Genomic DNA, 17219 nt, shown 5'->3' with positions numbered 1-17219 from the left:
AATGTGTTCCAATGGGCTAAATACCTCATCGTAAAGCGAAGATCCTCCATAGGGGGGCCATTTTCCGGTGCCTGTATAACGAGGAATCCATCCTAAAGCACAGCGGGGAGCCATTTTACACAGCGGGTGGCACTTAGAGCCGCCGATCAGCTGTTTGAAAATCATCATCTAGCAAAATATCGGTTCCCGAAGCAAGGAACCGATCATAGTGAAGCAAATTTTTCCTATTAGAACATTGTCAAGCGGTTTCGTCGTTTAATGAGGTAATCGTTAAGCAAGGCACCACTGTAGTGTCTTAATACCTATAACACCCTGAGATAAGAACACATATGTTGAGTTGAATGCCTGTGGTGCTCTTTGATTGGCTGCTGGTGATGCTTTCAATAGAAAACTACCATTTTCCCAATTCTGGGTACAGGATAGTGTGCAGGTAGAAGATCTCCCAGTGGTCCTAGGAATCCAGGAACTGGGCCATCTAAATCACCCTGCTGATCTTTCTATCTTTGTTTTATTTCCTCCCTCCCCTGAGATAATAGCTTTATACACTACAATATATCATATATAGGGTAAAAGAAAGCTGTAACTGAACCAACAAGGAACCAGGTTGTCCTTTTGTGCTGGCACCTGACCTTGCAGAGGTTTTATCTACGCAGATGCTCCTAGGATGAGGCTGTTGGTTTAGGATTACAGTTATGCATGAATGAAAATTAAATGCTGCTATTAATAGATTTTATTTCTGAGATATAGATCTATACACATACATACATACACACATACAAAGGAATGGGATGTTTGCTCTAGATTTCAAAGAGACAAGGAGTAATCTTTCATATTTTCTTGAAAAACACACACAACAGAACACTTCCTGACAAACCATACTATTAGACCTTGAAGAAAGCACATCACATCTAAGGCTTTGATTTGCATGTGGCAAGTTGCATTTAAACATCAAAGGCCAGAACTACATTTTGAATTTCCTTTCAACTTTCCCCCATTGGCCAAGCTGCTGCCATATTATAAATTATACAAAACAAAATACACTTTGCACCACATCACAAGATCTCAAAATGTTTTACAAGCATCAATTAAATATCATAAGAGCATTGTGCACTGGGTTAGCTCAGATTATTTTTAATGAACAGTTGAAGCCTGTCACCTTGGGAGATGTGTATAACATCAACAGTTTAGCGTGGAAGGTGAGGCAGAAAATGTGATCCATGATCCAACAAAAGGTGGCTGTAAAAAAGCCCTCTTTCAAAGCACTGGAATTGAAGTCAATCACAATTAATGTAAGTTTTATTGATTCCAGTTCCAGTTGTACTCTGTAAGAGGCTGTACTTCACGACTGAACAAACAGAACAGTATATTTAAGGACCAACTGCAATAGGGGAGATCTTTCCATGAGTTCAAGTGTGATGTAACAATTTCTAAACTCTGTACTGAGGTTATCTAGAGTGCCACAGATAACACTACTGTATACTGTTATGGTACGCGTTAGGTGTGATTATATCATTTATTCATCCTTTCATTCAGAGAAAAGAAAACTCAGCTAGCATACCCAGTGGTATTCTGAAAATGGTAATCTGAAAAGGAATTGCTATAAGGTGATTCTAACTTAATAGGACATAATAACCTCTGAGGATACATTTTACTGTACTTACTTTAACATAAGCAAAAAGCAAGTATCTCTTTGACATAAATGTGGAATGCATCTCCCACTTTAAGTATGCAGAAAAATGTGCCTTTACTATCAAACATTTGGGAAACAATTCTTGAATATGTAAAAATAAAAACACACCCTCATGTGCAACCTGGAGAATGTCAATGGCTACTAGTCCTTATGGCTATATTGACTATGTATCATTCTCAACATCAGAAGCAGGAAGCCTCCCATCATCGGTTGGTAGAAAGTATGGACAGAAATATGTAGTTGCACTCATGCTTTGCTGGTGGACTTCCCATAGGTATCTGGCTGCCTATTGTGTGAACAAAGTGCTGACTGAGATGGACCTACAGTGGTGCCTCACACAATGATGTTAATTGGTTCCAAAAAAACACAACGTTCAGTGAAACATCGTTCTGTGAAACACCATTTCCCATAGGAATGCATTGAAAACCGGTTAATCCGTTCCAATTGGAACGGATTGCCGTCCTTAAGCGAAAATCCCCATAGGAAACATCGTTGAGGGAAATGCGGTTCCCCAATTGAAATGCATTGAAGCCGACTCAATGCATTTGAATGGGTTTGCGAAGTCCCTTTTCGCTCCTGTAAAAGTGCCTTAAACTGTTTGAAAAGTGTTTTAAATGCTTGCAATCGTTAGCCCACCTCCTGAAACGTATGCAAACTTAATTTGGTGTTGTTCTGAGTCTTCGTTAATTTTTGGTGATTTTTTGTTTTTTCTCTCATTGAAATGCATTGGACGGACAGTTCAATAGAGTTCAATGAGAGAAAAAACAAAAAATCACCAAAAATTAAGGACGCCTCAGAACAACACCAAATTAAGTTTGCATATGTTTCAGGAGGTAGGCTAACGTTTGCAAGCATTTAAAACACTTTTCAAACAGCTTAAGGCACTTTTACAGGAGCGAAAAGGGACATCGGAAAGGGCTCTTTGATCTCCGTTTCCCTGCTTTTGAAGCTCTTTCCGATGTCCCTTTTCGCTCCTGTAAAAATGCCTTGAACTGTTTGAAACCTGTTTTAAATGCTTGGCATCGATAGCCCAGCTCGTGAAACATACGCAAACTTAATTTGGTGTTGTTCTGAGGCGTCCTTAATTTTTGGTGATTTTTTTGTTTTCTCCATTGAAAGCCATTGGACGGTCCGTCCAATGGCTTTCAATGGAGAAAACAAAAAATCACCAAAAATTAAGGACGCCTCAGAACAACACCAAATTAAGTTTGCATATGTTTCACGAGCTGGGCTAACGAAAGCAAGCATTTAAAACACTTTTCAAACAGTTTAAGGCACTTTTACAGGAGCGAAAAGGGACATTGTTGTGCGAAAATTCCCCATAGGAAACATCGTTGTGTGAGGCGGCAAATTTTTCAGGAAAAGCCATCGTTGTGTGAATTTATCGTTGTGTGAGGCACTCGTTGTGCGAGGCACCACTGTATACTCTGGCTGCAGAACTCTTCTGATGTCTTAATCCTGCCTCTCCTTTGGCTTATCCCACCTCTACTTTTTATTGGAATTATATGTCCTATTTTCTACAGCAGATACAGGAAGGAGGTTGACTAAGGAAAGACCAGTGGATGTCATGGCAACTGAATGATCACTTACCTTTAGTATTAGGTGTAACCAGGTAACTCAGCTGACAATCCTTCAACCTGGTGAGGTTTATTCAACAGTGCAACAATACAATCTCAGAAATAAGACACCTCGTGTGGTTTTCTTACCTGCTCATCAGTCAGAAGAAAAAAACGTCGGTTGCAGATATCTCTAAAGACCTCTTTCGAGACCACTTTTTCTTTTGCACAATCTGCCTTTTTAAATTCTTGTTCAATGGCTTGGAAGCGAGCCCCCACAACCTCCTGCACACGGGCAAAGACCTCTTGGATGGACAGGTCCCGGCAAGCAAATTCACTACGTTCTCTCTCACTCTAGATGGAACATACAGGGGGAGTGGGGGAGGGGACCACACAGAAATCACTGAAAATTGCATTACAGTTTGAAGACAAGGCCAGCATCTATCTCCTGCTCCAGTATTTATTTATTTATTTATTTGATTTTTACCCCGCCCCTCTAGACCATGTCTACTCGGGGCGGCTTACAAAATAAAACAAAACAGTATAAAAATATATAAAATCATAAAATTACAAATTTCAATTTAAAACAATTAATTTAAAGAGAGGATTACCAAGATGGAATAGCCAAAAAAAAAAAAGAGAGAGAGAGAGAGAGAGAGAGAGAGAGAGAGAGAGAGAGAGAGAGAGAGAGAGAGAGAGAGAGAGAAAGAAAGACTTCATTGACAGTAGAATAAATTTGAAGGAACATTAGAAAATGCCTCTGGAAACGACAAAAAAAAAAGCATGTGGGGGAAAAGCCCTCAAAATATAGAGGACATAATTTAAAGCAAACATATTGCTTCATTCATAGCTTTAACAAAACATTTAATAAGTGAGCAAGATGAACTCTGGATTTGCAATTAATTATAGGTATCTTCCACACTGGGTAATAATTAGATAGGAAAGATACATGTCTGGCAGTTCTGGTAATTACAGATGTGCCGCAATGGCACGGGATTAAATCATGGGGAAGGAGACCCCCTTTCGCTCTAGGTGTATGTCAACAGTGCACCAGACAACACACATAAAAACATTCATTCCTACCCATAAGAGCCTACATTTGCTCAATTGAGACTAGGAGATTAGTGACAATAGAGGGAGGGGTGGGGAGACTCATAGGTTTGAAGGGCTAAAACTGAGCACATGTACATAAATGTACTAAGCTTTTTAAAAGTACTGGACAGAGACTACACAAGGATGGTACTAAAGTCCAACAAGGAATTAAATACTTGCTACACAATCCTTGCTGTGCCACTATCGAAGTAATAAATAGTGCTGGAGCTAGCTCAGAGTCTTCGCAAAAGCAAAGGTAGGCAAAGGATAAAGAGGTTGCTCTTTTTCCTTTGGCTACCTTTGCTTTTGCGAAGCCTTTGTCCATTTCAAAAGCAACCAGAACAAAGAGCAGCCCAAGAATGAATCACCATAACTGTATATGAATTCCTATCTCTTGCCCATGCATCTAATGGGAGTGTTTACTAGTAACCAGAAGTAAGGGCATTTCCATATTGAGTTTTTACTTCTTCTTGGAAACTGGGCATGTTGCACCTGCAAAGGCAACTAGCCACATCACATCTGTGCGGAAAAATCCTTGTTTATTTAGTCTCATTTATAAGCTACTTTTTTCATCATTAAAGGACTATTCACACACCATGTAATGGACTTGTTAAAAGCAACCATGATTCACAGCAGGACATCACTCTTTAGTTAATAATGGTGTTTTATTGACCCAAATATGCACTGAAGCGTCAAACCAAAATTAGGGGAAACTTCCTTATTGAATGTTTCCTGTTAGTGTTGTCTATTATAAACTCCCTTGAAAGTAGATTGTTCTCAAAAAGTTATTTTCACAAGCTCTCCAGCCCTCTTTTTCCTCAGGACACAATCAAAACCCAGTGCCACACTCAGCTAACGCAGCTGCTGCCATAGGTCAGGAAAGAAGGAAAGAGAGGGAGACAGAGGGAGAGACAGATAGATCACCCTCACTCTGATTTGACATAGGACAGAGGTGGGAAATATGGGGGTCCTCCTGTGATTTCAGCTCCTGGAATCCCTTATTCACTTGGCTTCCCTACATGGGGCTGATGGTGGTTGAAATCCAAGACATCTGTTAGGTCAAAGGCTTGCCATATCGGATGTAGGGCTTGATCATGTCAAGGAGGCACAAACATGTTTGTCAGACTTCATGTCAGATGCATCCCAGGACAACTTTTTTTTAACAGTATAAAGGCCACTGGTGTGTTCTTTGAGCTCATGTTCTCTTTTATCCATCTGGCTAGTCCTGCAACTCCAAGTCAGAGGCAATGATGGGATTCTTTTCGGCACATTTGGAGCTGGTCCTTTGGCTCGAATTAGGACTTACCTTCTCACTACAGGGTCTGACTTTTACTAACAATTGTCTGGTTCAACTGCCCTGGAACTCTGAAGAATCAATATTCTGAAAGCTAGTTTTAAAGAGATAGAGGATTCAAAGCAATATGGTTCTCTTATACTTCTGAGATGACCAGTATGGTAAATATGCAATAATATGTTAATGAACAACTGCATGATTCAGCTGAAGCTGGCAGAACAAAGAGCCTTTTTTATTGTTTAGTCATTCAGTCGTGTCCGACTCTTTGTGACCCCATGGACCAGAGCATGCCAGGCCCTCCTGTCTTCCACTGCTTCCCAGAGTTCGGTCAAATTCATGTTGGTCACTTCGATGACACTGTCCAACCATCTCATCCTCTGTCATCCCCTTCTCCTCTTGCCCTCACACTTTCCCAACATCAGGGTCTTTTCCAAGGAGTCTTCTCTTCTCATGAGATTGCCAAAGTATTGGAGCCTCAGCTTCAGGATCTGTTTTTCCAGTGAGCACTTAGGGTTGATTTCCTTCAGAATGGATAGGTTTGTGCTCCTTGCAGTCCAGGGGACTCTCAAGAGTCTCTTCCAGCACCACAATTCAAAAGCATCAATTTTTCGGCGGTCAGCCTTCTTTATGGTCCAGCTCTCACTTCCATACATCACTACTGGAAAAACGATAGCTTTGACTATGCAGACCATTGTTGGCAAGGTGATGTCTCTGCTTTTTAAGATGCTATTGAGGTTTGTCATCGCTTTCCTCCCAAGAAGCAGACGTCTTTTAATTTTGTGACTGCTGTCACCATCTGCAGTGATCATGGAGCCCAAGAAAGTAAAATCTGTCACTGCCTCCATATCTTCCCCTTCTATTTGCCAGGAAGTGATGGGACCAGTGGCCATGATCTTAGTTTTTTTGTTTTGTTTTGTTTTGTTTTGATGTTGAGCTTCAGACCATTTTTTGTGCTCGCCTCTTTCACCCTCAGGTTCTTTAATTCCTCCTCACTTTCTGCCATCAGAGTGGTATCATCTGCATATCTGAGGTTGTTGATATTTCTTCCAGCAATCTTAATTCCGGTTTGGGATTCATCCAATCCAGCCTTTTGCACAACGTGTTCTGCATATAAGTTAAATATGCAGGGAGACAATAAACAGCCTTGTCATACTCCTTTTGAACCAATCAGTTTTTCCATATCCAGTTCTAACTGTTGCTTCCTGTCCCACGTATAGATTTCTCAGGAGATAAATAAGTCATACTCTAAGTCTTAGCCTAACAAACTTCAAAATCCTATTACTCTAACTAAATTCATAATCCCAATCCCTCTCTCTCATACATAATCCTAGCTATCTGACACACACCGAACACTTGACCACTCTTTCATACTCTCTCCCCCTTCTCCCTTTGACTCTGGAAAGCAGCCAGTTGCAACAGAGTTCCTTGGAAGCATATTCTTAGCGTATTCTTACCTCACTCCTCCAATAACTGTCCTAATCTCTGACCCTGCACTCACCTGTCAATCCACCCAGTTTTCCTGTCATGCTGTCAGGCTGGGGAGTCTAATGCCTGAACAATTTTCTACAAATCCTATAGAAATTATAGACCTCTAGGAGAAAAAAATCAGAAGCCTATGTTCATCACAGATGGCATTTATCTTATTTAGGGTTAATTCCAGAATGAAATCAGAAAACAATTTCCAATTATATCAAAATTCATCAGGGTATCAAGGTATAAGTCTTTTCATTGTTACAATAATTCCAAGTTAACATCAGCTTGTTATCTGCAGTATTAACATTAGCAGCAATTAACAGTGAAAGAGGCAAGCAACTGCTCATGTATGAAAAGAGGATGTGAAGATGAAATGCTGTCAAATCAGTTCTTGCTGTCTTTTAGGGACTGCATGGGAATCTGACTAAAGAAAAGAGTGGATCTGAGCTGGTGGAGAAGCCAGAAGTAAGTATATGTGAAAAATACAGAGAAGAAAAGAAGGCAAGATGGAGAACAAGATGGAAAAAGAACAGAAAGCAAGAGAAGGTGAAATAGAAGGAAAGGTGGTGATATCCATTATCACCTCCTTTGCCATTGTCTTGTGACCTAAACGTTGTAATTCTCTAGCACTGAGATATTAAGAAAAAGCAAATATTCTTAATATTTCAGGGATGAGGAATTACAATGTTTAGGTCACAATGTGTAAACCACTTCCTAAAGTTTAGTTCCAGTACAATTAATTACTGTAAGGGTTAGCAGTTTCTCTGTAACTGTTCCTCCCTTCTTCCAGCCTATTTCTAATTTTTTTAAAAGATCCATATGAAATTTCTTTGTATGTATAAACTCTGGCAGATTTTCACAAAGCTACAGAAAAAGGTGGAATCTATGGAAAGTAAAGACAAAAAGAAAAGAAAAGAAAAAGGAATGACTTAGAAACATAATTTCTACATGTTTCTCTACTTCATGAAACTTGTTTTGTCTTAAATGCACATTCAATCCAAACACCATTAACTACTGAAGTTCAATTCTACATGTACAACATTTTTAGTTTTTTTAACCAGAGTTGAGATGACTATTCTGAGATGTATTTTATAGGAATATGTTACCGTCTGTTTAAATTATTCTTTTATTATATTTATATCCCATCTTTCCTCCCACAAATCTGAGGCTGTGTACACAGCTTTGCTCTTCCCCATTTTATTCTAACAACAGCCCTATGAGGTAGGTCAGGCTCAGAGTGTGACAGGCCCAAGGTTACCCAGTAAGCTTCATGGCTTAGGAAGAGAATTAGGTCCATGGCTGCTTGGTTGGGTAAGAATGGGCATCTCAAAACTCCATGCACTTCTAAATCTCAAATCAGGGGCCTGATGAGGAGGAAAAGAAAAATTATAGGTGGGATATTTCTCCTTCATTCTGGTAAGGTTTTTGGTGTAGTAATGTAAATATGAATTAGAGATTAATGAAATATTTAAAACATCCCCTTTTCAATGGAAATGCAATTTGATTAGCATTTTAGCTAATTAATAATTAACTTAATCAGTCACCGTTTCCCCACTAACTTTCTCATCTTTGCCAGGTTCCAGATACTGCTGGGCATAGGAATTGTACTACCTTTTTTTCAGTAAAGGGGAACATGAGTGTAAGCATACAGGCTTTCCTTAACCATAAATAGGGGCAGTGGGAGGAGAGATTTCTGATGCTACTTTCTTCACCACTGCCACCACTCAACGCTTGCTTCTAAATCCAAACTAATAATTCAAGAGCCCTGGTTTGTCAATATAGAGACATCACACATCTTTGGTCCACCCCTAAATAAACACTCACAATTTCTATTGGATAAATTACAGTTTATACTCTTTTTCACCTTTATATAATTTAAATTAACAACAGAACACAGAAAAAAAATCTTGATTCTGTTGTTTATGAAATCTGTGTGGTAATATTTCACTGAACAACCTGGCGAAATTACATAGGAATTTTAAAAGTTTGAGCAGCATCCATTTCCTGAACGGAAGTCATACTTCAGAGAGATTAGTTAGTGACAGGTCTCAAAGTCAACCTGTGGAATTGTTCATTGCAATTCAGTGTATAAGTTGTTACAGGATCAGATTTAGTAAAGCAACATGTAACAAAGGAGCACAGCTGAGTTAATTGAGGCAACTGTGGGACAACCAATTTGATTGGTTCATCCAAGAATAAAGCTAGCCAAGCTTGCAGAGACAAACTGTTGGGTTGTTGGGTAGTGGTTGTATTGTTGTGTTGCTGGTGATCTTGTTGCTGAGAACTGTATTTACTGCATCGCTGGATGAAGACTTGCCATATTGCAAGGAGAAGATCCTGGAGGAAGACTATCTCTGTGGTGAGAGGAGAAGACTTCGTGGATGCAGGACTCTTTATATTGGTAACAATATTTGGTTACTGGAAACTGTAATTTACCATTGCTAACTGAAGAACTACTGTGTATGACCAGGACTGTATAAAGACCAAGAGAAGCTGTATTTACCCTGTATATATGGACTTTAATTGTAAATAATATTTTCAACACTACAACAGTGTCTGTTTGGTTTCATCTCTGGGCAGTTCACTTCACCATTACGCCCCCTGGCGTAGTCTGGTAACGCAGCACCTCTGTCAATTGGTTATGGGCCCAGACAGCGCACCAGACTGCATCCAGGTATAAATTTAAGAAGTTATTGAAGAAACTGCTGAACAGAGAGAGCCAAAGTAGTGTGGCTACAGTCTGTGGTAAAAATGGCCAACGAAATGTCTATGGCTGGACTGTGCATAAAAAAGTTGAATGGGGAAAATTATGCAACTTGGCAGCAGAAGGTTCAGTTGCTATTACAAAAGGAAGCATTATGGGACATTGTAGAAAATCCCCCAGCAGTCCTAAATGAGAGGAAAAAGAAACTAAATGCAAAAGCTCTGGCTATTATTGGGTTAACTCTAGAAGACCGTCTTCTTATCCACCTAAGAGGCCAAAACTCAGCAAAGAAGGCATGGGAGGATTTAAGGAGACTCTTCGTAAGAGATAACGTTGGAAGCCAGATTCAAATTGCCAGAAAACTTTTTCGAACTAGACTGAAAGCTGGAGGGTGTATGCTTCAACATTTAGAGGCAATGAAGTCAATGTTGATGGACTTACGAGAAAAGAACATCACATTTACAGAAATACAAGAAGCATTTATTATCCTGTCTTCATTAGATGAGTCATATGATCAGCTGGTGACCAATTTAGAAATTCTTCCTCAAGCAGAGCTAACAGTAATTAATATAACTAGCAAACTGTTGGAAGAAGAACAAAAGAGAAAAGATAACAAACAGCTCCGAGACTCCAAACTCACTAATCACCGTGATAAGATGAAGGAAAGTGAGGAGGAGGGGGACACAGCTGCAAGCATTCATTCTGGAAAACGCTGTTTTTCCTGTGGCTCAAGAAAACATCTGATGAAAGACTGTAAATTTAAGAAAGGAAAAGAAAAACAAACCAGACGCAAGAGAGAAACACTAAGCCTGACTGAGGAAATTTATAACTCTGAACAGGGAGAAGAGTGGATTGTCGACTCTGGAGCAACTGCCAGCATGTGTAAGAGTAAACAGCTAATATTTAACTACCAACCTGTATCCAACCAACAAGTATGCTTAGCAAATGGTGTTAGTGCTAAGGTACTGGGAAAAGGTAAAGTGAAATTGCCTTATATTGCTAGACCAATAGATGTTTTACATGTTCCAAATTTGAAGCATAATTTACTTTCTGTGAGTTCATTAGCAAAGAATGGGTTTGTTAGCACTTTCTATGAGGAGAAATGTATAATAACTAGCAAGAGCAATGAAAAATTGAATTGCTATGCTAGAAACAATTTATATAGACTAAACTGTACTAAGGCTAACAATGTCTATGAAAACAAATGTATACACAAAGATTGTATTCATTTATGGCATCAAAGGCTAGGACATGCAAACTATAAAACATTGAGAAAAACAATTGAAAACTCAGTAGGAGTTAATTTAAAGCAATGCAATGAATATGTGAATTGTCAAGCTTGCCAATTAGCCAAGAGTAAGAAAGCTCCTATAATGAAACATAGTGATGTACAAGTGAAAAATATATTAGATTTGGTGTCAGTTGATGTAATTGGACCCAAAAGTGCATCATTAGGAGGAGCCAGATACATTCTCTCTATCCAAGACCAAAAGTCCAGGTTTGGATACTGCTATCTCATGAAAGATAAAAGTGCAGTGCATGTAGAGTTTGAAAAATGGCTCAAATTTGTAGAGCGCAAAACAGGGAAAAAGGTTAAGGTGGTACAAACTGACAATGGAACAGAGTTCACAAATGCCAAATTTCAAGCAATATTAAAGAAAAATGGTATTACTCACAGAAGAGCCGCTCCCTATACACCTACTCAGAATGCCTTTATTGAAAGAAGGGTCCAAACTCTGCAGAATATGGCTGAGGCAATGATTAGGGGGAGTAATCTATCAGAGAAATATTGGGGGGAAGCTACACTTTGTGCGAATTTTTATATTAATATTCTTTGGCACAGTGGAATAAACAACATACCCTACACAGTTTGGACTGGGAGAAAACCAAATTTAAAATTTCTACACGTATTTGGATCTCCGGCATGGGTTCACATCCCAAAAGAAATAAGGAGAAAGGGAGAGAAGAAAGCCAGGTTGATGTATTTCCTTGGATACCAACAAAATAGGAGAGCATTTAGGTTTGGGTTGCCAAATACCAACAAACTTGTAATAAGTAGCAGTGCTTCATTTAATGAGCACAGTAACTGGGACAAAATATGTAAACCCCCAGAAACAATAATTAAGTTGCATGAAAGGAATGAAAGTAGTGAAGATAGTGCAGATGAAAGTGACTCTCAAACAGAGCAAGAAATAAAAAGAGAGGTAGAACCTGAGGAAATGCAATCTGATAAAGAAATTCCATCCAACTCAGAAAGGAGGGAAACTCCCGAGGAGGACAGAAAATTACCTAGGAGGTCTAGCAGAGAGAGAAAAACTCCTGACAGGTACAAGCCTGAGACTTATTACTGTCTCAATGTGGCTGAACCAGAGACATATGATGACATATGTAATATGCCTGAGAAGGAACAAATAAAATGGAAAGAGGCAATGGATAAGGAGTTAAATTCATTAAAACAACTGAAGGTTTATGAGGAGGTAAAACTGCCTGAAAAATCAAAAGTAATTGGTTCCAGATGGGTATTTAAAAGAAAGGTGGATGCTGATGGTAATGTGAGGTATAGAGCAAGGTTAGTGGCAAAAGGGTATGCACAAACTTCAAACGACTATGATCAAGTTTTTGCACCGGCTCTAAGACCAGAGACATTGAGATTTGCTTTAACTTATGTAGCCAAGCATAATCTCATGACCAGGCATGTTGATATAGAAACAGCCTATTTATATGCTGACCTGAAACACACGATTTATATGGAAATACCACCAGGAATTGAAAGTGAAGGTAAATGCTGGATATTGAAAAAAAGTCTGTATGGTCTCAGACAAAGTGGCCATGAATGGAACCAACATTTAACCAAAACTTTAAAGGATAATGGTTTTATGCAAGGAAAGGCTGACCCTTGTTTATTTATAAATGAGAGAACACAAGCTATAATGTTAGTATTTGTGGATGATTTAGCCATATTCACTAAAGAAAAGAAAGAGGCTGAAGAAACAATCCAAATGTTAAAGAAACATTACAAATTGAGAGATTTAGGAGAAATAAGTAACTACTTGGGAGTAGAGATAGAAAGAAGCAAGAAAGGATTTAAAATAGCCCAAAAGAGCAAAATATTAAAACTCCTAAAACAATATAAGATGGAGGATTGTAAAGGTGCAGCAACTCCAATGAACATAGAGTTCGAGAAAGAAGATATGAATGGCCCGGAATGTGATATTGATGTATATAGATCACTGGTAGGCAGCTTACTATATTTGAGCAGATGGTCAAGGCCAGACATCTCTATAGCTGTAAATCTGCTATCAAGGAATGTAAGCAAGCCGAATGAAAGGCACATGCAATCAGCAAAAAGAGTACTTAGGTATTTAAAGGAGGCACAAAATAAAAAGCTAAATTTAGAACCAGTGGGAGAACTGTCTATTACTGCTTATGCCGATGCTAATTATGGTAGTGATTTAACAACCAGAAGATCAACATCAGGCATGACTGTACATTTGGGAGAAAGTTTGATAAGCTGGAAGACAGCTAGACAGAAATTTATATCGTTGTCTTCTGCTGAATCTGAGTATGCAGCATTATCTGAATTGTGTACAGATCTAGTATTCTATAAACAATTGGCACAAGATCTGGGATTGAATATAAAAACACAAATAAAAGTTTTTGAAGATAATCAAGCTGTTATACAGATGGCGAACTCACCAAATGTAAGAAGCAGATCTAAACACACAGATATCAGGTACCAAAATGTAAAGCAAAGTATAGAAAATGGTTTAATTGAATTGGTATACTGTGGAACAGAAAATAATAAAGCTGACTGTTTAACAAAAGTATTGGGGCCAACCAAACATAACAAAGCATGTGAAATGTTGGGAATGATATAATGTATATGAATGTAAAAAAGAACTCTGTATATGTTCAAAGCAATGTACAATGTATGTTACAGAATTGCTATAAACAATTGGAGGAGATTGACAGGTCTCAAAGTCAACCTGTGGAATTGTTCATTGCAATTCAGTGTATAAGTTGTTACAGGATCAGATTTAGTAAAGCAACATGTAACAAAGGAGCACAGCTGAGTTAATTGAGGCAACTGTGGGACAACCAATTTGATTGGTTCATCCAAGAATAAAGCTAGCCAAGCTTGCAGAGACAAACTGTTGGGTTGTTGGGTAGTGGTTGTATTGTTGTGTTGCTGGTGATCTTGTTGCTGAGAACTGTATTTACTGCATCGCTGGATGAAGACTTGCCATATTGCAAGGAGAAGATCCTGGAGGAAGACTATCTCTGTGGTGAGAGGAGAAGACTTCGTGGATGCAGGACTCTTTATATTGGTAACAATATTTGGTTACTGGAAACTGTAATTTACCATTGCTAACTGAAGAACTACTGTGTATGACCAGGACTGTATAAAGACCAAGAGAAGCTGTATTTACCCTGTATATATGGACTTTAATTGTAAATAATATTTTCAACACTACAACAGTGTCTGTTTGGTTTCATCTCTGGGCAGTTCACTTCACCATTACGCCCCCTGGCGTAGTCTGGTAACGCAGCACCTCTGTCAGTTAGTATCTAAACAAACAGATTTATTTTGAAGGCTCCAGGGAACTAACCAATACCTAAAGTGTTGACTCATATGGGACAGGTCAGGCATGTTTCCTGAGCTGTGGAGTATGAAAAGCCCAACAACTTTTGTGTGTGTGTGTGGTGGTGGTGGGGAGAGAACGGCTGAAATTCTGTTCATATAAGTTCTGTAGCAAAAGGCTGCATTTTTGGAAATTAAACATTTCCTCCTCCTGTTCCAAGACTCCCATGAGTCACGAATAATCCCCTTCATCATCAGAAATGTGAGAGAGCTATGGCATGGGAAGAGGGAATCTTTAACTATCAAAAATATCTATTGCTAGGACTGACAGTTATACTACACCCTCCCAAGCTCAAAATCTGCCCCTGACACTCCAGACACTGAAATGCAAGGGAGGGTTCACTGTGTAGTATATTAATATTCCCTTGCAGTTGCTTTCATCACTGTTTAAACAGCCTTGAATATTATTATTTTTCATTTTTCTCTCACACACAACTCAGTTTACTAAACTTCACTGAAACAATATTACACTCTTAGTAGAGCTGAGTGTGTATGTGAAAGTATGATTGAGATGTCAGCTTTAAATGGACAAATCACACAATTATGGCACTTGCATAGCCCCCGCCCCATAGTCCACGGCTGCTTGCACTCCTGCCTCCTCGTTCTGGAAATGTTTTTCTTTGCTTGTTTAAACAGAAATCTGGAAATTCACAGATAATATTATGAACACGAGAATGGAGCGGATTGGAATGTTTCCTACAGCATACAGTCAGTCCAAAGCTGTATGTCCTTTATTCAGGTACAGAACAAATGTATATGTGTGGAAACAAGGCTTCTGCACAACCTTGTTTCCACACAGTTCCAATTTATAGCCTGTCCTGCAGGCAGCCTAAGTAAATAGGAAAAAAAAAATACTGATTTATTTTTCTTTCTCTTGCAAGCCTCCATGAAATAAACCTTTATTGAAAAAGGGAGCCAAATAAAAATAATTCTTCAAGATCCAAAAGATTTTTTTTAAAAAAAATCCTACAGTTTTATTATTAATAGTAAAGAAACCTTAGCATCCGATCTTTACACTTGCCCAGTCATGCACATAGCAAGAAAACAAGTGACTGGTGACAGAGCTGACAATCTGCTCATCACATTTAGATCAGAACTGCATAGAATTATTCAGAATGTAAGCCTCATTTGCATATATCATCATCATCAAAAGACGCTGGCAATGAATAACGTATGGGGAGAGAGGAGAAAACTTCCTCAAGTTTTCCCAGTTTCAGTCAATTCAACTATTTTGAGGCATAAAATGGATTTTAAACTTGCATGGTTCTGGGGTATGCTAATTACTCACTTTTTGCAGTTGAGGACTATATTTTTATTTATGAGGTGCCATTTATTACCTATCTCCTCACAGGCTCCAACTTTACTAGTTCAGTAAATTTTCCACACTTTAATGATCAGAGCTCCAGACTTTGCTACATATTTCCACATATAGGCTCTGCAACAAGGCTTTGTGTAATGTATGGTAATAAGCTTTTTGGAAAGTACTTGAATGAGCAGCATACCTCATTAATTTAACAATATATGTTAAAGCTAAAATAGTTGAATAGTTAGATAAAGTGAACAATTTGCGAATCAGCATTTTACCAGCTGCATTCCAAAGTCTGAGCCTGGAGGAAACTGAGAGGGACTGCAGGGCAATGTAAAAATACACGATTTTTTTTCATGAGCCACGTATGAAGCTACATTCAGTGCAGTTAGAACACATGTATATTTTCAACACTATGCCACATCTTTTATATACATTTAAAAGTCTAAGATGGAATACAAAAATAAAATATTTAACAGAACAGCTAAATGAAAGTGTCAACCCAGTGTGTGGCGGCAGTGGAGAAGGCCAATTCCATGCTAGGTATCATTAAAAAGAGGATTGAAAATAAAACAGTCAACGTTATAATGCCATTGTAGAAAACGCTGGTAAGGCTGCACCTGGAGTATTGCGTAAAGTTCTGGTCACTGCACCTCAAAAAAGAAATCGTGTAACTGGAAAAGGTGCAGAAGAGAGCAACTAAAATGATTACTGAGCTGGGGCACCTTCGTTATTGTATCGTTTCCCTTTATTAGGTCAAGGATTCATGTTTGGTTATGTAATTGTTCATGTATATTCATGTTGCTGAGAGGCGGAGCCGAGCGAGATCTTATAAGAGGAGGAGCCTGAGTCAGAGGAGCAGTAAGTCCAAATCATGGAGTGTAATGTAGTTAGAGTGTGTAGTTTGGGGAATTCTGAGGTGTGATTAGGGTTAGGAGTATATTAGCAAATAGAAGGTTATTGTTAATAAATTTACTTAAAGAAGATATTAATGAATCAATATAAATTTCTGTAATCAATAAACAAAAGTCCTATTTAAAAGACCTTGAAGTTTGGACCTGAATCTTTACCTTCCTGAAGAAATGGTGATTTAATGATCACCTAGTGGCAGCAGTGTAAAAGAGGGGATTGTTTGCCTTTGTGTGCTCTGAGTTTGGACGGCCAAGAAAGGGGCACAAGGGTGAATGCCACAGTTATTAGGAAAGGCTACAGTGTTTGGGGCTCTTTAGTCTAGAACAGGCATCTCCAAACTACAGCCTGCAGGCCACATCTGGCCTGCATTGCTGTTCTGTCCGGCCTGTTGTCTGCAGCCTGTGTGCGCACATGGGGCGGGGATGTGTGTGTGCATGTGTACATCTGGGTGTGCAAGGGGTGTGTGCGTGTTGGTGGGTGGGCATCTGTGTGTACATGTGGGTGTGCATGTGGGGAGTGCATGCATGTGGGCATCTGTGTGTGCGGATGG

General features: G+C 39.0%; 1 protein-coding gene across 3 annotated transcripts in view; it reads right to left on the bottom strand.

Annotated features, from left to right (window-relative positions):
• Nucleotides 1-17219, bottom strand: part of EFCAB6 (EF-hand calcium binding domain 6) — a 170245-nt gene that overhangs the window by 9668 nt on the left and 143358 nt on the right. For all 3 annotated transcript variants that reach the window (XM_073000833.2, XM_078394209.1, XM_078394210.1), the window contains one exon: nt 3397-3600. In XM_073000833.2, coding sequence (XP_072856934.2) covers nt 3397-3600 — 204 coding nt within the window. The remainder of the gene's footprint in view (nt 1-3396; nt 3601-17219) is intronic.

Source organism: Pogona vitticeps, chromosome 5, assembly GCF_051106095.1.
Source record: "Pogona vitticeps strain Pit_001003342236 chromosome 5, PviZW2.1, whole genome shotgun sequence".
NCBI classification, from domain to species: Eukaryota; Metazoa; Chordata; class Lepidosauria; order Squamata; family Agamidae; genus Pogona; species Pogona vitticeps.
This window is presented reverse-complemented; position numbering and strand designations above follow the sequence as displayed.